Source organism: Scyliorhinus torazame, chromosome 3, assembly GCF_047496885.1.
Source record: "Scyliorhinus torazame isolate Kashiwa2021f chromosome 3, sScyTor2.1, whole genome shotgun sequence".
NCBI classification, from domain to species: Eukaryota; Metazoa; Chordata; class Chondrichthyes; order Carcharhiniformes; family Scyliorhinidae; genus Scyliorhinus; species Scyliorhinus torazame.
The window spans coordinates 335,156,743-335,181,250 of record NC_092709.1 but is presented as its reverse complement, the minus strand read 5'-3'; the positions used below and the strand labels follow the sequence as shown (position 1 = coordinate 335,181,250).

The 24,508-nt window shown below is 49.8% G+C and overlaps 1 protein-coding gene across 1 annotated transcript in view; it reads right to left on the bottom strand.

Annotated features, from left to right (window-relative positions):
* LOC140409300 (dedicator of cytokinesis protein 2-like) overlaps positions 1–24,508 on the bottom strand; it is a 1,572,852-nt gene that overhangs the window by 1,063,648 nt on the left and 484,696 nt on the right. The window contains exons 21-24 of the mRNA XM_072497681.1: positions 23,290–23,390; positions 17,721–17,855; positions 7,275–7,386; positions 5,561–5,631 (exon numbers count right to left, since the gene is read on the bottom strand). Of these exons, the coding sequence (XP_072353782.1) occupies positions 5,561–5,631; positions 7,275–7,386; positions 17,721–17,855; positions 23,290–23,390 (419 nt within the window). The remainder of the gene's footprint in view (positions 1–5,560; positions 5,632–7,274; positions 7,387–17,720; positions 17,856–23,289; positions 23,391–24,508) is intronic.

Below are 24,508 nucleotides of genomic sequence, written 5' to 3'. Positions count from 1 at the left end.
TGGTACGTGGCACCATGGAGGAGGGAGAACCCTGTACTTCCCAAGTTCAGATGCCATATTGATCCATGCTGGTGACACAGGAGGGTCCGTGGGTCCAGCAGTACGATGCTGTCCGTGACGACCAGCTCAGCATGGAAATGGAGGGCAGGAACCAGTCTGCCCCAGCAGAGGGCGATACAATGCATCAGGAACTGTCGATTGACAGTTTCAACGCGCCACAGCAAAAAACCGCATCGACCTCCTCAGAAGTCAAACACGGGACACAACCGACAGAGTACCCTTCGACGTCCAGTACTTACCCGGAGTGGAGAAACTACAACGCTTTCTTCGCAGCCTTCAACACGTCATCGATGAAGACGAACATCTTGCAAAGGTCATCCCCACACCCCCACTACTTGCCTTCAAACAACCGCGCAACCTCATACAAACCATTGTTTGCAGCAAACTACCCTGCCTTCAGAACAGCGACCACGACTCCACACAACCCTGCCATGGCAATTTTTGCAAGGCGTGCCAGATCATCGACATGGGTACCACCATTACACGTAAGAACACCACCCACCAGGTATGCGGTACATACTCGTGCGACTCAGCCAACGTTGTCTACCTCATACGCTGCAGGAAAGGATGTCACGAAGTGTGGTACATTGGCTGCGTCAACGGATGAATGGACATCGCGCGACAATCGCCAGGCAGGAATGTTCCCTTCCAGTCGGGGAACACTTCAGCGGTCAAGGGCATTTAACCTCTGATCTCCGGGTAAGCGTTCTCCAAGGCGGCCTTCAGGTCCCGCGAAAACACAGAATCGCCGGGCAGAAACATATAGCCAAGTTCCGCACACATGAGTACGGCCTCAACCGGGACCTTGGATACATGTCTCATTACATTCAACCCCCACCATCTGGCCTGAGCTTGCAAAATCTTACCAACTGTCCTGGTTTGAGACAATTCACACCTCTTGAACCTGTGATTGTCCCTCTCTCCAGTTGCTCCATTTGTACCTGTAGACTTAATTACCATAGCATTCAAAGCATCGTCTTGCATCTTTGACTTTGTCCATATTTATGTTTCTGGAACCCACCTTTTCATTCACCTGAGGAAGGAGCAGTGCTCCGAAAGCTAGTGATTTGAAACAAACCTGTTGGACTTTAACCTGGTGTTGTAAGACTTCTTATAGTGCATCAGGAGCAGCGCAGCGCTATGACAGTGTTACACTTACCCCAAAGTCTCTTGTGATCTGAGGAACGCCTTGTGCATGCCATTCATTTGCAATCAGGTTTTCGACCAACTTAATTTCACGCTGACCTGATGCACGATTGAAAGGCCTGACGAGGTGCCAGTGCACCTGTTTTAATTAGCATTCGTGAGATGCAAATGGCGTTCATTACCCCCCCCCCCCCACAGCGGATTGGGAAAACCAATCCGCCATTGACACGCCATTGGGAGAATTAGACGCAATTTGATGCTAGAAACAATTTGATACTGAGGAGCTGCTAAACATTTGGCTCCCGTTAGATTCTCCGCTCCTCCCTGCCACCAAACCTACCGCACGACCGCGGGTGTGGAATTCTGTCCCAAGTCTTTTTCTCCTCTAACAAATCTTGAGGTCCATCTATTTTGTCGTTTGCCGTCAGGTCATTGAATGATACGATAGAAATGCAGCTGATGAAGTGATCATCGCAACAAGTTCTATTAATCAGTCCACACCAGATCGAGGCATGGGAGGAGGAAATTCCTCAGTCATGGAGAGGTTTGGGAACAAGGGCTGGAACCTTCCCAAAATCTGGCTAAGTGTCATTTTTGCTGCAAAAACCGGAACGAATCCCATCGGCACCATTGGCGCGATCTAGACCGAAGTGGTTAGACACTTAAAAAAATCACACGAATAACGCTTTGCCTTTGACACTGTTATCTGATTCACCCACCCCGGGATCATCTGAGCAGTTCAATCAAGGGGGCACTACATTTAAACAGCCCCACAGCACTGCGCACAGCTGGCAAAGAGGATGGCAGAGTGAAAGCCAGGTTCATGGAGAGTGCCCTGACAAGATGTTGGATGCTGTGGAGGAGAGGCAGGCAACCTTTTGGTGGGCAAGAGATCCTCCAGTAAGGTGGCCGACCCCACATGGGAGTCGTTGGCCGCGCCGATCTGTGCCAGTACTCTTCAAAAGAGGAGGTGGTGTTGCTCAGGGAGAAAATGAATGACCCTCTCCGTGCTGCCAGGGAAAATGCTTTTGGTCTTCTCTCACCACTCTCCCACTCACACACCTCTGGCTATGCCACTTGGACACCACTTGCTACTACCTCACTGGGCTGCACCACTCGTACTCCCGCACACTTCTTCATCTCCACTCAGACTCCTCTGCTTACCCCTCATCTGTGCTCACGTGCAGTTATCACAAATACCAGGCACCATTGCCATCTGACCCAGTACGCAGCCAATTATAATCACCCCATCTTTTTTTAAAAATCGTTCATGGGACGTGGGCCAACATTTATTGCCCATCCCTAATTGCCCTTGAGAGGGCAGTTGAGAGTCAACCAAACTCCAATCCACCATTAACTTTAAAGAACATTCTGTCATGATCTGCGAGTGTGCCATTTTATGGAAAATTTCATGATAGTAGTATCGGAATACTTACCCCAAATCTAGGGTGAACAAGAGAACAATATATTTCCAGGTAAGACATGCTAGACCTGAAGTAGGAGTCCTCGACATCAATGTGAGGACATTGGAATGGAAAGTGCTCCATCCACAAGGACTGGCATCCCACAATTTAAGCAGTCCAAGAATTAACATCAAAGATCAATACCTCCTGTTACTCAGCAGATTGCACTGATCTGAATAGTGGCTCTTCCACCTCCAGTTGCCAGGTCAGCATTCTTCTCCTCAAATCCATCCATAAACTCTCCCTTCCCTATCTCTGTCATCACCTCCAATCCCCCAAGATCTCTGCGATCCTCAGTTCGAGCCCCTTGCACATCCCCAATCTTATAAATTCACTTTTGGTGGCCTTGCCTTCATTTATTTTTATTCATTCATGGGATGTGGCCGTCGCTGGCTGTGCCAGCATTTATTGCCCATTGCCGTGGGCATTTAAGAGTCAACCACTTTGCAGTGGGTCTGGAGTCACATGTAGGCCACACCAGGCAAGGAGAGCAGATTTCCTTCTCTAAAGGACATTAGTGAACCAGATGGGTTTTAACAACAATCATGGTCTTCATTAGACATTTGATTCCAGATTTTTTTATCGAATTCAAATTTCACCATCTGCTGTGGTGGGATTCGAACCCGCCCCTCAGGGCATTTCCCTGGGTCTCTCAATTACTATTCCAGCAACAATACCACTAGGACACTGCCTCCCCAAATGTTGCCTGGAAGAATCTTTTTCCCGAAACCTCTTTGCCTCCGCACCCCTCTCCTGCTTTAGGACGCTCTTAAAATCAACCTTTTTGATTTTGCTTTTGATCATCTGTGCTAAAATGTCCTTATCTGACTCAGCATCAAGCTTTCTTTTACAATGTGAAGCGCCTCGAGACATATTACTACTTTAGATGCAAGTTGTTATTGCTGTCACTTGGCTGGCATGCAACTCTGTGCCAACTGCTATAAACTGTAAACCTATTGCAGAAGCAGAGTTAATACTTAACAGTAAGACAAGCTGTGAATGTTACTGATGGTTCATTTGTTCAGCATCTGTGGTGTGCACAGGGATAGTATAAACACCAATCATCTCGTGAACAGACAACTTGTCTCTCCTCTAACCACAGTGATAGTATGACCTGAGCAGAAGTAGTTGTGGTGTCATTTTTAGGGTCTCAATGATCCCTGGCAATAGAGGGCCGAATCCAAGCTCCTGATTGTTGCCCCTTTGCCCTTGCTCCCTGTGTCTGGAAGTTCGATGTTTGATGAGAGGACGAAACAGGCCACAACTGCAACCCTCCTCTCACATGCCCCTCACCACAAATCCTCCCCCCATCGCCCCAACCCCACACACCCTCATGTCTCCCAAAATCGGGCATTCTGCCAAATTTTCCTGTCTTTCTTCGCTTGGCCCTTGAATTTAAGGTTTTTCTTATATACGGGCCTAGCTTCAGGGCTGGAGGAGAGAAAGTACTCCGCAGGTATTGAAGCAGTCCACGCGCGCCTGCAGCAACATGGTGCACTGCAGCAACTCGCCCAGCTGCATTTGGCAGGAACTTCCAAACCAACGGATTCCACCATCGAGAAGGTGAAGAGCAGCAAATACATGGGGATATCACCACTTGCGAGTTCCCCTCCAAGTCACTCACCGTCCTAAATTGGAAATATACCGCTTTTCTTTCACTGTCGCTGGGTCAAAATCCTGGAACACTTTCCCTAACAGCACTGTGAGCATACCTACACCACATGGACTGCAGCAGTTCAAGAAGGAGAGGCACCTTCTCAAGGGTAATTAGGGATGGGCAAGAATACTGGCCTTGCCAGCAACCCTCATATCCCATCAACACATTATTTTTTTAAAAATAATCTGAGGGAAAGGGATGTTTAATATGTAGATAAGCAGCAACAGGCACCATCAGATAGCCAAAAGTCAGCTTTTAATCTGAGGTCAATGTGCACCAGTACCACCTAAGCCTTAAAAGACTTTCCTCTAACATGGCTCCGTCTACAATGCCTGGTCTCACCGAACCATCGGGCAGAATTTTACTGCCCTTCCTGCCGACGGGATCTTCCGGTCCCCAGCAGCGGGATGGGTGGGTATGCAAATTGCCACCAACTTTGGCGGGTCGGGAAGACCCCGATGGTGGCCAATGATGAGCCCGCCTCTGCCGGGGGGAAAACCTGCTGCCTGGCAGGAGCCTGGAAAACTACGGCCACTGACTCAAAGATCTAATTCCGCCGACGCTGGCTCTTTGAAAGGGCCATACAGTGAATCCCACTCCTCTATTCCTTCCCCCTTGATCGACTTCCAGTATTCCCATTTGAAGGCTACTATTGAATCTGCTTTCACCACTTTTCCAGCCTGTGTATTCCAAATTGTGCCAACTCGCTTTGTAAAAAAAAGCTTCCTCATCTTTCCTTTGGTTCTTTTGCTTGTCACCATTGTTCATGGCGGAGCGTACATAAGGTTTCAACTGGATAGTAAATTTGGGAAGTGGGGGGAACACCCCATTCCAACAGGTGGTTGAGGTTAAAATTGCTCGTAAATCTCAAATTTGGGTCGTTCGTCGTCAAACCCAAGCCCAGACCTCTTCTCACCCAGTGTCCATGAAAATGCACTTTCTGACAGGTCAACAACTCAAACCTTGCCTTCACCAATCATGGACTCTGATTGATGCCCTGCTTGAGTTACAATGACCGAGCACAGCCTGAGGAGCTAACGCCGGGAACTTCTTGGTTCATATCAGGCCTCCACCCAATCAAACGGCAGCAGGTAAAAGCGGAAAATGGGAGATATACTCGGCAGGCCCGGCACGCGAGAACAGAGTTGACAATTCAAGGTTCAGGTCCATGGCCTTGGCACGCATCAGGGGAAATTCTGGTCACGGCAGACTTGATGGCTGCCGAGCGGCTTACCTCAGCAAGTTTGGGTCGAATATCGATGCGACGTCCTGCAAGACTGTTGGTAAATATTTGAGAGATGCTCCCTGAAACAGAACAATTGAGGGAAGCTGGTTAATTCTTGAGTCATCAGATTCCTGCACTGTTCAACCACTCATATCTTCAAGTTTAGTAAGATCAAATATTTTTTACAATTAATATACTTTTATTTTTCAAACGGTTAACCTTCTTAAGTTCTCAGTAATTCTGGTACAGCAAGAAGCCTGATTGCCCCATTCACCACAATGTAACATTACTGTTTTCTTTCTTGATATTGTTTTTGTATTTTCCTCTTTTTTTCCTAGTTCATACACCTGCCATGAAAAGCCTGCTTCTTTTTGATTGTTTGCGATATTTCTGCTTTTCATACGAATGTAGAAACACAAGAGATAAGAGCCTCCCCTGCCTTTCTGTGCAGCAACGGCTGATCTTCGGCTCCACTTTCCCGCCCCTTTTTCCCCCTGAGAATCCAGAATTCTGTCGATCACAGCCTTAAATATATTCGATGTGGAACATTCACCGCGATGACGGATGCCAAAGGCTAACAATCCTTCAGGTGAAGAAATTTCTCCTCACCTCAGTCGCCGGGCCAAAATCCTGGAACTCGCTCCCGAGCAGCACAGTGGGTGTACCTACACCGCATGGACTGCAGGCATTCAAGAAGGTGGCCTACCCACCACCGTCCCAAGGGCAACTGGGGATTGGCAATTAACACTGGCCTAGCCAGGGTCGCCCACATCCCAATAAGCAATTTGTAAAAGGCCCTAAATGATCAATGCCTTATCCTGAGACTGTGTCCCATGTTTTTGGATTCCCCATGTTTGGGAGAGGGGGGAGGGGGTGGGGGTGGGGTGGGGGGGAAACACCCTCTCTGCATCTACTCTGTCCAGCTTCTTCATAACCTTGATGTTACAATTGCATCAGCTTGCCTTCTAAAGTCCAGAGAATATCATTATCAGGAAAACTCTTTGTTCCCTTTCAATTCCCGGCCCTCGGGTTGCTCGCTGCCCATTGGAAAGTGAAAGTCGTGCCTGGGGCCTAAATACACCACAAGACCCAGATTCACGTATTATAAAGAGTGCTCCCTTTTCCTGTGGGGTGGCGCAGCTTGCTGATTTCCTGGTTCACGGAAGTCGTCATTCCTGCACCATGATTTACCATGATGGAAACCAGGGAGAAAAAATCCGGAGAAATGTTTTGCTATTTCTCTATACTTCTTAGCCCAAACTATGCTCTGACTGACAAACTCCAACTCCCTATGCCCCTTTGACAGATTGATTGTTGCATCAATTATTTTAGCTACCGGGATTGTCCCTGGCCTCTCCACTGTCATCAATAAACAGTAGCACATCAGACCTTACTTTAGATTTAAACCGCTAAATGATTTACTTCACAGCACAGAATCAAGTATTCGGACCAACTGGTCTAATCTCCCCCCCTACCCTATTTCATCTAATTCTATTAGCATATCTTTCAATTGCTTTTTCACTCATGCGTTTATCCAGCAAATGGACAAATCCTCTACAACTCCTTTGATTAGTTTTCAACCTTACATTGAAGCAAATTAAATTCATAGAAGGTGAATCTAGTTAGGAGCTGAGAGGCTGTTTTCTCTGACTGGTGAGTTTAGAACAAAGGGCCAAAGTCAGGGGAAGCTCCTAGATCTTATTTAGACCAGAGAGATACTTACCTGCATGAGTAAAGTGTTGCCTTCCTGTTTTGACTGCATCAGGACGTTAAATTTTTCAAAAAGTCTTTGCACCGATACTTCATACTCCATCTTTTCTTTTCCCTCATACAGCCTGAAACAAAGCATGAGATGGTGAAGTGTGGTCTTATCCCTGCATCATCTTTTAAATGCTCGATAGCTTGACTTGACTGTGTTGGGTAGATTTTCAGATTAACCAGAGGCGGCACAGTAGCACAGTGGTTATCATAGATATCATAGAATTTACAGTGCAGATGGAGGCCATTCGGCTCTTGGAAAGAGCACCCTACCCAAAGTCCACACCTCCACCCTATCCCCATAACCCAGTAACCCTACCCAACACGAAGGGCAATTTTGGACACTAAGGGCAATTTAGCATGGCCAATCCACCTAACCCGCACATCTTTGGACTGTGGGAGGAAACCGGAGCACCCGGAGGAAACCCACGCACACACGGGGAGGATGTGCAGACTCCGCACAGACAGTGACTCAAGCCGGGAATCGAACCTGGGACCCTGGAGCTGTGAAGCAATTGTGCTATCCACAATGCTACCGTGGTTAGCACTGTTGCTTCACAGTGCCTGGACCCGGGTTCGATTCCGGCTTGGGTCACTGTCTTTGTGGAGTCTGCACGTCCTCCCCGTGTCTGCGTGGGTTTCCTCCTGGTGCTCCCTGGTTTCCTCCCACAAGTCCCGAAAGACATTCTGAATTCTCCCTCAGTGTACCCGAACAGGCGCCGGAGTGTGACGACTCGGGGCTTTTCACAGTAACTTCATTGCACTGTTTTTGTAAGCCTACTTGTGACACTAATAAAGATTATTATAAAAGATCAACAGTTGCCTCAGATCCTATTTGCACTCCTATCTCTTTTGCTATCTTCTTGCACCATCACACTCAACTCAAGCTTCAGGAACAGGATCTCAGCTTTCTCCTGGTTGAGGAAGAGATGCAACCCACTGAATCCTGCACAATTTATGGTTCACTGGGTTGCATCCCTTTCCAAGGTCAGAAGTTTGTGGATTCAAATCCTACTCCAGAGATCTAGACTGTCACCTCCTGTGAAGTACCGAGGAAGAGCTACACTGTCTGAGGCGTGCTACTTCAGGTGAGATATGAAAATAATATTCTATCTGGTGTCTTGGCTGGGCTCACAAGACTATGTGGCATTATTTTAAAAAGAGCAGGAGAATTTTCCCTGGCATCCAGGTCAATGTTCATCTCTCCAAATAACATCACTTCATTATTTGGCCATGAACACATTGTTGTTTGCAGGAACTTGCTGTGCATCAATTGGCTGTCCTGTTTCTTGCATTTCAATAATGATTACACTTCAAATACATTTCATTGGCAGCAATGTGCTTTGGCACATTCTGAAGTGCAATGCAAAATGACGTCCAGCTAGTTACATTCATTAGATTCCTCTCCATTTAAGAGTATTATTTTGCCTGTTCCCTCTCTTTCTCTGTCGGCACTGAGGGGCTCAGCGATCTCTTTAGTTTTAAAATACAGTGCCAGGGACCTGGGTTCGATTCCGGCCTTGGGCGACTGTCTGTAATGAGTTTGTACTTTCTTCCCCGTGTGGGTTTTGTCATGATATCCATATTAACATATCATGGTGCAATCACAGACACACACTGATAGACAGGTAGACGGACCAATCAACACACACACAACATCACAGCCAATCACCAGTGAGAGCACACGCACTATAAAACAGGGAACACCACAGTTCCCGCTCATTCTACCAGGAGATAGCTCAGAGCACAGAGCTCACAGCGTGCCACTCAGACATACACCATGTGCTGAGTGCCTCTCTAAGATAGTGCTAGGGCTGGGTCCACAGGTTAACTGGTGAAGTACGAACCACAGCCAGCAGTTAACAGTTGTTATTGTGTGGAATAATAAAACAGAGTTGTACCATCTACAACCGTGTTGGTTCGTTTGTGTATCAGAACACCCAACACGACATGATACCAGGATTGGATTGGGTATCGGAACACCCAACACAACATGATACCAGGATTGGAAACTCGCCAGCGACTGTGAGACCTACTTGCACCTCTTCAGAGATTTGCCATCCTGCGCCATGTACACCATCAGCCCGCTGCAGCCACTCCAAATCGCTGGAAATCTCGGCATCAACTAGAAGCTGTTTAAACAGCGCTTCCAGCTCTTCTTAGAAGCCACAGACAGGAAGAATGCATCGGACACCAGGAAGATCGCCCTCCTCCTCTCCACGGCGGGGCAACACGCCATCCACATCTACAACTCCCTGGCATTCGCGGAAGGCGAGGACAAGACGAAGTACAAGACGGTCCTTCTAAAATTTGAGCAACACTTCAGCGTCGAAGTGAATGAGAGCTTCGAGAGGTACCTCTTCCAGCAGCGCCTGCAGGGTAAGGATGAGCCTTTTCAATCTTTTTTGACACACCTCCGTATCCTCGCGCAGTCCTGCAGCTGTGAGGCCACCTCCGATTCCATGATTCGGGATCAGATAGTTTTAAGGTCACCTCGGACACCCTACGCCAGCAGCTCCTCAAAATAAAGCGCCTCACCCTAGTCATCGCCATTGAAACCCTCGTCCGCCACGAAGACGCGACCAGCCGGTACTCCCAATTCCAGGCAGCCGAATCGGCACGGCAGGGGTCCTACGAGGCCAAGCAGGTCCAGTCGATCGAGTTCCTCCCGGCCCGCGGCCCGGACGAGGGCGGCCATTTGGAAAGCTTTCCGAGGCCACCAGCGCTTGTACACGCCAAAAGAGGAGATGTCGACGCAGAGGGACGTGATTTGCAGGCGCGCTCTACGCAGGACTGCACCACACATGCGCGGTGGCGCAACGAACGCCATGACGTCACGACGAGCGGCAACTGAGGATCCGCACACTTAAAGCGGCAATGTCGAGCCAAAACTCGACAATGCCTCCGCTGTGGCAGGATGGGCCACTACGCTGCCTGCTGTCGAGCAGCTCAACCTGCCAATGCTCTACAATTCCGCCAGCCTCGCAGGGACGTGTGGGCCATTCAGCTTCCATACACCGAGTCATACCCTGTCGATGTACAGACTGGTGATACCGACGACCGGGAACTCTTCCGCGTTGCGGTAATAGACAGAAATCGGATGTCCCCAAGTAGGACCCACCAGCCGATGCCAGTGCACAGTGTTCATCCGGGCGATGAATGGTGTGCCACCCTAACGGTCAACCGATCACCAATCACATTCCGTTTAGACACTGGTGCCTCCGCCAATCTCATTGCATGGTCAGCCTTCTACACCTTGAAGGTCAAACCACCGATTCGGCCATCCCACTGTCAGTTGGTCGATTATAACGGTTATGTTATCCCGGCCATGGGGTCCTGCCAGCTCGAGGTTGCACACAATTCATACACAGCCACACTGTCTTTTGAGATAGTTGGATCCTCGAAGGACTCTCTGCTAGGCGCACAGGCGTGCAAGATTCTCCACCTCGTTCAGCGGGTACACACTCTGTCTCCAGAAGGCACGTCCGATTTCCTGGATGCAGACGTTAGGGCATAGCTCCACTCGCTCCTCGCCCACAACCAGGAGGTTTTCGAGGGCATGGGCACACTGCCCTACACTTATAGAATACGGCTCAAACCGGACGCCACCCCGGTCATTCACGCACCTCGTAGAGTCCCAGCACCACTCAAGGACCGCCTCAAGCAGCAGCTGCAGGATCTGCAGGACCAAGGAGTGCTTTCCCGGGTCACGGAGCCTGCGCCATGGGTCAGCTCCATGGTGTGCGTAAAAAAGCCCTCTGGCGAACTCCGGATCTGCATCGACCCGAAAGACCTGAACAATAACATCATGAGGGAACACTACCCCATACCCAAACGGGAAGAAATCACGAGCGAAATGGCCCATGCTAAAATTTTTACCAAGCTTGATGCCTCAACTGGTTTTCGGCAGATTCAGCTGGATCAATCCAGCAGGAAGCTGTGCACTTTCAACACTCCCTTTGGCAGATACTGCTACAATAGGATGCCGTTTGGCATCATCTCGGCATCCGAGGTGTTTCATCGAATCATGGAATAGATGATGGAGGGCATCGAAGGGGTGCGCGTCTATGTTGACGGCGTCATCATCTGGTCCACCACACCACAGGAGCACATCAGTCGTCTCCAGCGTGTCTTTGCACGGATAGGAGATCACGACCTGCGCCTCAACCGAGCCAAGTGTTCTTTTGGCCAAACTGAGCTAAAGTTTCTGGGGGACCACATATCCTGGTCAGGGGTGCGTCCGGATGCCGGCAAAGTGGCAGCCATCGCAGCCATGCCACAGCCGGCAGACAAGAAGGCAGTGCTACGCTTTCTCGGGATGGTCAACTTCCTGGGGCAGTTTATTCCCAACCTTGCCTTGCACACAACGGCTCTTCGCCACCTGGTGAAGAAGACTACGGAGTTCCAGTGGCTGCCCACACACCAGAAGGAATGGGAGGAGCTCAAGATCAAGCTCACCACAGCCCCGGTATTGGCGTTCTTCGACACTACTCGAGACACAAAGGTCTCGACTGATGCCAGCCAGTCCGGCATTGGGGCGGTACTCCTGCAACGGGACGACACTGCATCATGGGCCCCGGTTGCCTATGCCTCGCGGGCCATGACCCCCACAGAACAGCACTATGCGCAGATTGAAAAGGAGTGCCTGGTTTTGTCAACAGGCATCGATAAATTCCACGACTATGTGTATGGTCTTCCGCAGTTCACCATGGAGACCGACCATCGCCCCCTGGTCGGCATCATACAAAAGGACCTCAACGAGATGACCCCTCGCCTCCAGCGCATTCTGCTCAAGCTCTGGAGGTACGACTTCCAACTTGTCTGCACCCGGGAAAGGACCTCATCATCGCGGATGCCCCGTCCAGAGCAGTGAGCACAGCCCGAATCGGGGGAGTTCGTTTGTCAGGGCGATGCACAAGTAGCCTTCACCTTGGCCAATCTGCCGGCTACTGATTAAGTCTGGCCCACATTCTCCGTGAGACTGCGGCTGACCCCCTTCTAAAACGTGTGATGCGCCACATGATGGAAGGGTGGCTCAAGGGGCAGTGCCCACAATTCTACGATGTCCGGGACGACTTGGCCGTCATTGACGGTGTCCTCCTAAAGTTGGACCGGATTGTGATCCCACACAGCATGCACCGGCTTGTCCTCGAACAATTGCACGAAGGCCATCTCGGGGTTGAAAAGTGTAGGCGGAGGGCCCGAGAAGCTGTGTACTGGCCGGGCATCAGCGACGACATCGCCAACATGGTGCTCAACTGCCCCACCTGCCAAAGGTTCCAGCCGGCGCAACCCCCTGAAACACTTCAGCCCCATGAATTGGTAACGTCTCCCTGGGCAAAGGTGGGTGTGGACCTTTTTCATGCGCTCGGCAGGGACTACGTCATCATAATTGACTATTTTTCCAATTATGCGGAGGTCATACGCCTGCACGACTTGACATCATCAGCTGTAATCAGAGCATGTCAAGAAACCTTCGCTCGCCATGGCATTCCGCTTACCGTCATGTCGGACAACGGGCCCTGTTTTGCGAGCCAAGAATGGTCGTTTTTTGCCGCTTCATACGGCTTCACACACGTGACGTCCAGCCCTCTGCATCCCCTGTCGAATGGCAAGACGGAAAAGGGCGTCCATATCGTGAAGCGTCTCCTCTGCAAGGCTGCTGATGCCGGATCTGACTTCTGTTTAGCCCTGCTGGCTAATCGCTCGGCCCCACTGTCCACAGGCCTCTCACCAGCCCGGCTGTTGATGGGTCGCACCCTCAGGACCACTGTGCCGTCCATTCATGTTCCTAAACCCGACCATGCTCCAGTACTGCAAAGGATGCGACAGCAGCATGCTCAGCAGTAGGTGGCACATGACACTCGGGCAACTGATCTTCCTGTCCTGGCGCCTGGAGACAACGTCTGCATACACCTACCAGAGGGTGGCTGGTTGGCAACCGCCAAGGACCTCCGCCACGTGGCTCCCCGCTCGTTCCTGGTTCGCATGCCTGATGGCTCCATTCGCCGGCGCAATCGACGGGCCCTTCGGCTGCTTCCACGCTCGCTACGTGATGATGCACTGGTGCCACGCCCTCCTGTTGTCCCTGATGTCGACTTCGTGGAGCTTCCTGCCACTCTGCCTATTCCTCTCTCGCCCGTGGCCAGGCCCATTCCTCAGCTGGTGGATCCTGACCCACCCTTGAGGCGGTCAACCTGAATTCGTCGCCCACCTACTAGACTGGACCTATGAGCCTGTTTGCACATTGGACTCACTGAATTATTGAGCAATAATGTTAACGTGTTTCTCTTTTTGTCGTTCCAGGAGTTCTCTTTCGATATTTGATGATTGCACTTGTTTTGTTTGCGGTACAACTTCGTTGCTCTGTTGCACCTGACACCTTCCTCTGTATATAGTTTAGCCCCATGTACATGTTGTAAATATTGCGCACACATACTCAGCAGCACTCAGTACACCAATATTTATTACCATGTGGGCACATATCCTTGTGAAAAGGGGGATGTCATGATATCCATATTAACATATCATGGTGCAATCACACACACACACTGATAGACAGGTAGACGGACCAATCAACACACACACAACATCACAGCCAATCACCAGTGAGAGCACACGCACTATAAAACAGGGAACACCACAGTTCCCGCTCATTCTACCAGGAGATAGCTCAGAGCACAGAGCTCACAGCATGCCACTCAGACATGCACCATGTGCTGAGTGCCTCTCTAAGATAGTGCTAGGGCTGGGTCCACAGGTTAACTGGTGAAGTACGAACCACAGCCAGCAGTTAACAGTTGTTATTGTGTGGAATAATAAAACAGAGTTGTACCATCTACAACCGTGTTGGTTCGTTCGTGTATCGGAACACCCAACACGACAGTTTTCCTCTGGGTGCTCCGGTTTCCTCCCACAGTCCAAAGATGTGCAGCTGAGGCGGATTGGCCATGCCAAAATTGCCACCAAGTGTGCAAAGATGTACAGGTTAGATGCAGTCATAGGGTTAGGGTGGGGGAGTGGGCCTAGCTAGGGTGCTCTTTCTAAGGGTCGGTGCAAGCTTGATTGGCCAAATGGCCTCCTTCTGCACTGCAGGATTCTACGGTATATGGTTTTGCAAAGCCATGCAGGCTAATGTGACAGCTCATTTAACGAACATTAATCCTCGGCATCCGGGTGTCGCTGACAAGACTGCCATTCATTGTTCATTGCTACCTGCCCTTGATAAGGTGCTGGTGAGCGGCCACCATGACCAGCTGCAGTACACCGGGTACAATGACTTATTTCCCTTTACAATCATCGGAAAAGGATTGTGATGTTGAGACTTTGATTCTCGCTGACCTCGGTAACACATTTCAACGCTGTTGTCAATTAGAAGGGTGAAAATGGAATAGAGGAACATAGGGACCTTGCTATGCAGATAGACTCTCGTTATTAAAATTAACAGTACAAGTAGATAAGACAAATGGAATCTTCTCTTCTGGCTTTTAATCTCAGGGTGTGGAGTAAAAAACAAGGAGCTTCTGTTGATCTTGTAGAAGATTGTAGCTAGGTTGCAGCTGGGGTACTGTGAGAGCACAAGGTGATAAGAATAGAAGCAAGCCATACACCTGCTTGACCTTGCTCTGCATTCAATAAAATTGCGACATGAACTCTACTTTCCTGCCAATCCCCCCATTCCCTGATTTCCTTACTGCCCAAAATTCTATCAATCTCAGTCTTGAATATACGCCACAACTGAGCATCCAGGGCTTTCCGCAATGGAGAATTCCAAAGATTCACAACACCGAGTGAAGATAGTTTACCTAATCTCAGTGCCCCGCTCCCCCATCTCCACCACCTCGAGACTCTCCAGTCATGGGAAACAATCTTCCAAAATCTACTCTGTCAGGACCTCTAACGATTTTATGCACTTTCACAAGACCGACTCCCGTTCTTCTAAACTTCAGGGAACCCCACTCCTCCCCCGCATGGCCACCTGTCCCTTGCTGACCAGTTGCTCCGATTAACACGTTCCACTATTCGCACTCTTCATCCCTTCATGGTGCCATTAACACCCCACTTTGTCCTTTGTCACTTTGAATGCAGAGCAAGGTCAAGCAGGTTATTGAATGCAGAGCAAGGTGGCAAATTTGTCAAACTCTCCTTTGCCCCAAACGATCCCGGTTCTTCTATTCAACTCCACCTCCTCCACCCTTTCTCCAACTATATAATTCTTCCCATTGCTACCTTTTTTCCGTTCCGTAGATGGGTCACTTATACTCAAAACGTTAACTCTCCACAGATGCTACCCGGCCTGCTGAGTTTCTCCAGCATTTTCTGTTTTCATTACAGATTTCCAGCATCCAGAGGGCAGCACGGTGACGCAGTGGTTAGCACAGCAGCCTCACAGTGCTGAGGACACAGGTTCGATCCGGGCTCTGGGTCACTGTCTGTGTGACGTTTGCAATTTCTCCCCGTGCTCGTGTGGGTTTTACCCCCACAACCCAAAGATGTGCAGGGTAGGTGGATTGCCAGTGCTAAATATCCCCTTAATTGGAAAAAATGAATTGGGTACTCAAAATTTTTTTAAAAAATGCCAGCATCTGCAGTATTTTGCTTTTATTATCCAGGGAATGTAGGCCCATTCTACTCAATTGGGTTGTGAGAAAGTGTAGGAAGAATGTAAAAGCGAATGGTGCAGCAGCGATTCATGAGGGAGTTACCAGGGATGAGGGTGATAGAAATGAAGAGGAATTTGAGACAATATACTTATTTTCCCTTGAGTTGAGAAGGTTAAGGGGATGACCTGTAGAGGTCTTCAAGCTTATGAAGGGTGATGACAAGGTGAGGAGTGACAGATTGTTCTCACTGGTTCCCACAAGAGGAGTGAAAGGAATGGTTAGAAATCATTCCTTTAAGCAGAGGGCGGCTGACGTGTAGAATTTCTGTCAGGATTTTTGTTGAGGCAAAACCCATGGTGTATTTTTGACTTGACTTGATTAGGTGACATGTTTAATGGAGACTGAAATAAAAAAAACATCCATTTTATACCATCGCACAAAGTCAAATTACCCCACCACAAATTTTCTTACAGGGAATGAGATAGTTGCGTGAAAAAGAGAATGATTAAAGTCATTGTTACTTCACTTCTACATTAAAAAAATTAGCAATGAAACTCTTGAGATAATTGGCAAAATAACCAGATGGGTCACGAGGAGGTTGTTTTTCTATGCAGTGGTGAGCTACGATGATCTGCAGTACAGAGTCTGAAAGGGGAGTAATACCAGATTCAGTAGAACCTTTCATAAAAGAATTGGAGGCGGAAAGCCATTGTCAGCTGAGGAAAGAACAGATGAGTGGCCTTAGTTGGATAGCTCTTCTGAAGAGACAGCACTGGCACGATAGGCTGAATGGCCTCCTCATGTGCAGTACGATTCCCTGAGTCATGCCTGAATTCAGTTCATGTGAAATGGGTGGCACGGTAGCGCAGTGGTTAGCACTGTTGCTTCTCAGCGCCAGGGACACGTGTTCGATTCCCGGCTTGGGTCACTGTCCGTGCGGAGTCTGCACGATCTCACAGTGTCTGCGTGGGTTTCCTCCGGGGGCTCGGTTTCCTCCCACAGCCCAAAGATGTGCAGCTTCGGTGGATTGGCCAATTTAAATGGCCCCTTAGTGTCCAAAAGGTTAGGTGGGGTTACTGGGTTACGAGGAGAGGGTGGTGAAGGCGTAGGTTTAAGTCGGGTGCTCTTTCCAAGGGCCGGTGTAGACTTGATGGGTTGAATGGCCTCCTTCTGCACTGTAAATTCTGTGATAAGTCCCACGCTGCTGACAAATAGAAAGGACTTTCAGGCAATTGACCTTGGCTGGATAATTTAGAATTAAATCCCAGAAACTAACCAGCAGCAGTATCCAAGGAATTCCAGATTAGCCGCCTTTGAAAGGCACCTGACGATTGTGGTGTTGGGTGCTCTGGTGCACAGATGAGCCAACACAGTTGTATGTGGTACAACTCTATTTTTATTTTAACTCTTATAATACAGTTCGTTCTGGATACTCTGCACGTGCTGTCTCCCTGAGTGTGTCGTGTAGTAGGTCTGTCCTGGTCCTCCTCTGCAGCTAATACTGACCACCGGGGGTCGTGTCTGTGCTTTTATATCTTTCTGTCATTGGTTGTGGTGTTGTGTGTTCTGATTTGTCTGTTGGTGTGTCTATCATGATGTGTGTGTTTGAATATCATGACAACGATGAAAGACAGAACCTTGGCAAAACCTGCCGGCCAGTTTAAGCATTTAACGGACATTTAACAAATGAGTTACTCACTTTCTAATAGTTTGCAGCAACAGCAGAAGCGTTTACTATTCAGAATCGATACAGCTATGATGCTAGGTGATTGCTCAATGATATGAGCAGGTAATAGAGAGGGACTCACTGCGAGTAGAGGCACCTTGACCGGACTGTGAACTTAAAGATGTATTCCAATGCTTTAAAGGCCCGCTTCAAAGGCTCACATTCCAAGCCACGGCTTGCAATGTCGACGTAACCTGTTAGCACGGACAGCAGCTTCCTGTGATGAGAAGTTCTAGAGTTAGAGACAACGAAACAGTGTGGAATATTCTACCATTTGTCAATTGCTTTTCCTCCCCCCCCTCTTCCCTCCCCCCCACCCCCTCCCCACCCGTTCCAGAAAGCATGGAGACTTGCTGAAACCTGGCACCCTCGCACGTGTCCTGCTTGCCTGGGTTAACATTCTTCATTCACGGCCTACATTAGCGACAAGTTCAACTCAGATTTGACCGAAAAAAATGTGAAGGTTAGATGGATTAGCCATGCTAAATTGCCCCTTCGTGTCCAGTAATGTGCAAGTTAGGTTACAGGGTTACATAGGCCATGGTAAATTGTCCCTTAGTGTCCAAAAGATTAGGTGGGATTACTGGGAGACAGAGATAGGGTTGAGGCGTGGGTTTAAGTAGGGTACTCTTTCCAAGGGCCAGTACAGGGTTGGGGGGTCGAATGGCCTCCTTCTGCACTGTCGGGGTTCTATGATTCGATGATATGGCTTTGTCAGCAGGACTCTCGTTTCTGATTGCGATGTGGCCGTCGCCCATCACCAATTGCCCTCGAACTGAGTGGCTTGCTGGGCCAGTTAAGAGTCAACCACATTGCTGCAGGCCAGACCAGGCACGAACAGCAGATTTCCTTCCCTAAAGGAATTTAGAGAACCTGATAAGTTTTAATGACAATGATTAGACTTTTGATTCCAGACTTTTATGGAATTAACATTTCACCATCTGCCGTGGTGGGATTCGAACCTGGGTTCAAAGAGTAGTACCCAGAGTCCCATGATTACTCGCCCAGTGACAATACCACTGTGCCATCATCATCTCCCTGTGAAGTGATCCCACACAATCAGCCCAGCCATACCTGTTGTGTTAGGTGCTCTGGATCCTTGGAACAGATACAGATGGAGCAGACTCGATGGGCTGAATGGTCTATTTCTGCTCCTATGTCTTATGGTCCTATGAAATGGTGATGGACAATCAAGCAGAACGGTAGCACAGTGGTTAGCACTGCTGCCTCACAGCCCCAGGGACCCGGGTTCAATTACGGCCTTTGGTGACTGTGTGGAGTTCACATTTTCTCCCAATGTCTACGTGGGTTTCCTCAGGGTGCTCCTGCTTCTTCTCTCAGATGTGCAGGTTAGGTGACTTGGCTGTGCTAAATTGTCCCTGAATGTCCAACGGTTAGGTATGGTTATGGGGATAGGGCGGAGAAGTGGGCCTAGGTCAGGTGCTCTTTCAGAGGGTCAGTGCAGACTTGATGGGCCAAGTGGCCTCCTCCTGCATTGTAGGGAACTAATAGGCAAGGAGGCTTCAGTGAAATCCCCATCCTCACAGTGAGTGTGGAAAAAGATCTTTATTGTAACAAGCCCAGAGCTTTATTCTATCCTGGAGTGCTTCGAGAAGCTTCACTCTGTGTAATCCAACAACAACAATAACTTATATTTTTACAGCAGCTTTAATGTAACACAATGTCCTCAGAACTGACAGGAATCCTGTCCAACAAATGGTTTTACCGTTGCCATTAGACATTTTAATTCCTGATTTTTATTGAATTCTAATTTGACCATCTGCCATGCTGGGAATCAAACCCGGCTCGCCAAAGCATGACCCTGGCTCTCTTGATTACTAGTCCAGTGACAATTCCACTGTGCCGCCACCTCCAAAGTTGTAGTTTAAGTTCCATTCCAAGACTTGAACACAAAAATCCCCAAATTCTAGTTCAGTACGTTCAGATGAGATGTTAAACTGGGGTTCCATCTTACGTGGACTGAAAGGCGGGATTCTCCGACCCTCCCCCCGGTCGGAGAAACCACGGGGGGGCGGCACGAACCCCGGCCCACCGTCCCGATGCCGGCTGCCGTATCCTCCGGCGCCATTTTTCAGGCGGGGGCAGGGTTCACGCCACGCTGGTCGGGGGCCGTTGGTGGCGGCCCCCCACGGCATTTCTCTGGGCCCCAATGGGTTGAGCGGTGTCCGTTTTTGGCCAGTCCCACCGGCGTGGGTTACGTAAGGTCCCACACGCTGGGACCAGGTAAGTTGGCTGGGGCGGTCCTCGGGGGGGCGCGGGGGAATCTGACCCGGGGGGGGGGGCCCACGGTGGCTTGGCCCGCGATCGGGGCCCACCGATCTGCGGGTGGGCCTGTGCCAAGGGAGCACTCCTCCCTTCCGCGCCGGCCCCTGTAGGGCTCCGCCATGGCTGGCACGGAGAAGAGAAACCCTGCAATGCGCCAAAGCACGCTGGCGGTTCCGCGCGTGCGCGAGATCACGCCGGCCCTTTGGCGCATGCGCGAACCCGTGCACTCCCTTCGGCGCCGGCTGGAGCGGCGCCAACCCCTCCGCCGTGCACCTAGACAGGTGAGAATTCTTCACCTTGGGGCCAGTTGACGCCGGAGTCGTTGCCGCTGGTTTTCCCGCCGGTGTAGGGACTTCGTCCCCGGAAAGGAGAATCCCGGCCAAAATATCCCACGGCACATTTTCAGAGGTCCCTTACCTCCTACGTTACAACATTGACTGCACTTTATTGGCCTGATAGCTTCATACGTCACTGAATGCATTTGCTGTCTTGTATTCTTTCAACAAATCTCTCTATATATTCTGCTAACTCTGTATCACCACCCACCTCTCCTGTCTGGTCTGAATTTGGAAAAAAGGTAACCCACTTTTCAATGGAATGTTACTTAGCAGTAATATTAACTTTGGTGCTTCAAGGCAGGCGATGATCATAGATCATAGAATTTACAGTGCAGAAGGAGGCCATTTGGCCCATCGAGTCAGCACCAGCTCTTGGAAAGAGCACCCCACTTAAACCCACGCCTCCACCCTATCCCTGTAACCCAGTAACCCCAATTAACCTATTTGGACACCAAGCTCAATTTAGCAATCCACCTAACCTGCACATCTTTGGACTGTAGGAGGAAACCAGAGCACCCGGAGGAAACCCACGCAGACACGGGGAGAACATACAGACTCCGCACAGTGACCCAAGCCGGAATCGAACCTGGGACTCTGGAGCTGTGCTGACCACTGTGCCACCGTGCTGCCCTATGATGGGCATTCAACTAATTGGGATCAAAGTCCCATTGTGCGCATTTAGCTGCAGGTTTCCCAGAGCTTGAAGCGCCGAGAAACACATGGCTATAAACATGATTCGCGTTGTATAAGAGACCTCAGCGGGAACGCACAGTCGAGGCAGCACATAGCCCCATTTTTCACACTGAGGTCCTCCGCTCGCTTGAACTCCCTAATGTGGCAAGAGGCCCCCCAAGCATCCCCAGCAGCTCCCCCAAGCCCAAGCGCACTTTGGGATGGCCCCCGGACCCTCCTGCCCCCCTCCCTCAACACCCACGCAGGGCATCCCAGGCCCGATCATGCAGCCGCAAAATATTCCAGCTCGGCACCATTGCAGTGTCTACCTAGCAATGTCCATGCCAGCCTACAGCATCACCTGGGCAATGCAAGGCTGGCACCCAGGTGGCAATGCCAGTGTGCCTCACCTGGCAGTGCCAGCCTGAGCGAGGGGTCAGTGCCAGGGCGGGCCTATTGGAGGGGTTCCTGTTATGTATGTATGTGTGTGTCTGTGTATTACGCGGTGGGGGGGGGGGGGGGGTGAACACCAAGGTCTTTGAAGGGGGGACTGGGGGACTTCGCAGTGATGGGGGGAGGGAACAATGATGGGGGAGATCTGGCAGTGAGGGAGATGGCAGGGTAAGCGGTGGTCACGCAGTGTTTAGGGTGGACAACCCCCGCAGATTGTGCGGTGCGGGGAGCGGGGGGGGGGGGGGGGGGGAGGTGGGGGTGGTGATGGTGCCCAATAATAGTGCATTTGGGAGTGGGCGATCCCCCAATACATTTGTGGTGGTGGGTGGTGAGTTGAGGGGAGTTTAACCTCTGTGCTGATCTGGGCGCCCTTTAAAGATGATGCTCTGATCTCTGTGGAGCCCCACTAGACTGACCGTATAAACCACACCCCCTGATCTCCTTTGTCAGAGTAGCTGAAGATCTGGTCTGAAAACTGGGCTGTGCATCTGGAGAGATACAGGCCGGTTTTCAGCCAGAACCCGACGCACTGACAGATTATGAGAAAATCCCATTCAGGCAGCGTGTTCTAGATCACAGACAGCTTGATCTGTTCAATAAAAGGCTTGGCAAAGTTAAATTCCAAGTCTCATTTCAAAATGAACAGTTCGTGGAACTTGATATCATATCCTAATAATAATAATAATCGCTTATTGTCACAAGTAGGCTTCAATGACGTTACTGTGAAAAGCCCCTCGTTGCCACATTCCGGCACCTGTTCAGGGAGGCCGTGACGGGAATTGAAAGATACTTGGTGAAACTTTCTCACATGAAGGCTGGCAAGTGCCTAGAATCAGCTCCCTCTAGCAGCAGAGAAGTGGGGCAAGAAGTTAGCAGCATTCAGAACATTAGGGGCAGCACGGTAGCATTGTGATTAGCACAATTGCTTCACAGCTCCAGGGTCCCAGGTTCGATTCCCGGCTTGGGTCACTGTCTGTGTGGAGTCTGCATGTTCTCCCCGTGTGTGCGTGGGTTTCCTCTGGGTGCTCCGGTTTCCTCCCACTGTCCAAAGATGTGTGGGTTAGGTGGATTGGCCATGCTAAATTGTCCTTAGTGTCCAAAATTGCCCTTAGTGTTGGGTGGGGTTACTGGGTAATGGGGATAGATGGGGTTACTGGGTAATGGGGTAGGGTGGAGGTGTGGGCTTTGGGTCGGGTGCTCTTTCTAAGAGAACCAGTGCAGACTCGATGGGCTGAATGGCCTCCTTCTGCACTAAATTCTGTGATAGCTGGAACACAGGAAGGGTGAGCTTTCTTACAAAATGGCCTCTTCCCATCTTTCACTCACATTCTTAATATAGCTGCACCTTGAGTTAACTGTAGGAACTGGCAGGGGATCTCTTGTCAATCATGTCCCTCTACTTCCATTACACGGTGTGGTGAACGTATTATGGCAACCATTCACCACTGTATTGCATTGTGCTATGTTGTTGCCCTTGTGGGCTCCACCTATGGACCATTGTATTGTATTACATCGCTTGTATCATGTTGGTGCCCTTGTGGGCTCTGCCCCTGGCTCTGCCCTCTTGAGGGGAGGTATATAGAGCAGCTGCCCTGTAGGCGGCTCTCAGTGCAGAGCAGTCGCAGGCTGGCACAGTTCTAGTTGATTAAAGCCACTGTTCACTTCAACTCTCCATCTCGTGTGAATTGATGGTCGCATCATACGGCTGGTTCCCATGCAACCCTTTGTAACAAAGTTCTTTCTTTCTGACCCAACCTCACCACAGTCTTTCTCTTCAACCGAGAACTGCCCCAATTCTACTCCGGAGTTGCAGATACAATCGAAGTCATCAACTTTGGATTGAGCGACTTAAACATTAACTTGCTTTGAACAAAAACACAATTACTTTTCTGTCGGACATACTTATAAGCCAAGGTGGCGCTGAAGTGCTGTCGGATGTAGGCTTCAAGGACAGCGTTGAAGTGTTGGAACTTCCTGTCTGCTATCAGCCCAATGAGAAACACCTGAAATCACATAAGGGGTAAAGTTACTGATCAAAATAGCAATATTCAGCACTTTTTTGCAATCACTCTCTATTCCCCAGCTTTTACTTTTGACAGAAATCAATGTGACAAAAGGAGGCCACCTGGGCCACCATGTGTGTGCTGGGTCTTTAAGAAAAAAGCTATCCGTTTCCCTGCTCTTTGCCGAGAGCAGTGTTTTACAAACATTTTTGCCCGGGACCCATTTTTACCAACCGGCCATCCTTTGGGACCCACGCTGGCCAACCTTCACTACCTACGCCAGCTGACCTTTGCGACCCACATCAGCCGACCTTCATGACCCACCATTTTACCTTCAATGTGACAGGTGGGCAAGCTTGGTCCTCATGATCCCACTTGCTTTGTTATTCAATGTTACATTTCTGATAATGACCTCCGCTGATGATTTAAGATCTCAATGCACCCATTGAAAAAAATCAAGAGGTTTGTCCTCAAACTCGCCATGTTTAGTCTTCAAATGTCTTTGAAGTTTTGAGGGTTTTAAACTTTCATTTGCCAGTGCTTCCCTGAATGTATCACACATGAACTTTGAATCCTGATTTGCAATGGTACAATTAATAACCCACACCTCAGGTAATCATCCTGTTTTCAGCTTCTTCTTCATGGGTTGTTCACCAGAGGCCCTGGAGTTCACACCCGCACTGCTGGCAGCTGCAAAATGGAGGTATCTCCCTCGCGTCCAGAACATGTGACGTCAGTGACCAGCTCTCTGCCGCCGCTTCCGATGGGAGGACTCCGTTGTTTGCTAACAATAACTGGCCCTGGACAGTGGCTGAGGTCAGGAGGAGGCTGTCCCCCCCGCTGGATCCGGCTCTGTGCACTCTTTGATCCGGCACGCATGCGCGGGATGGCCGGCAATCTCAAAAGTCCGTTGCGGCGGCATTTTTAAAAGCCAGTCGCGGCCGTTGGGCGTTCCTCCCGCGATCGAGAACGCCATGACTCACCCGCAGGTCGTGACCCTGAGTTTGAAAACCCTAGGCCTCGAGCCCTGAAGATATTTTCTTTTCACGTTGGAAGCAATTTTCTTTTTGAAGGTTACTGTTTCCACCACCCACATGCAGTGCATTCTGGCTGTCCTG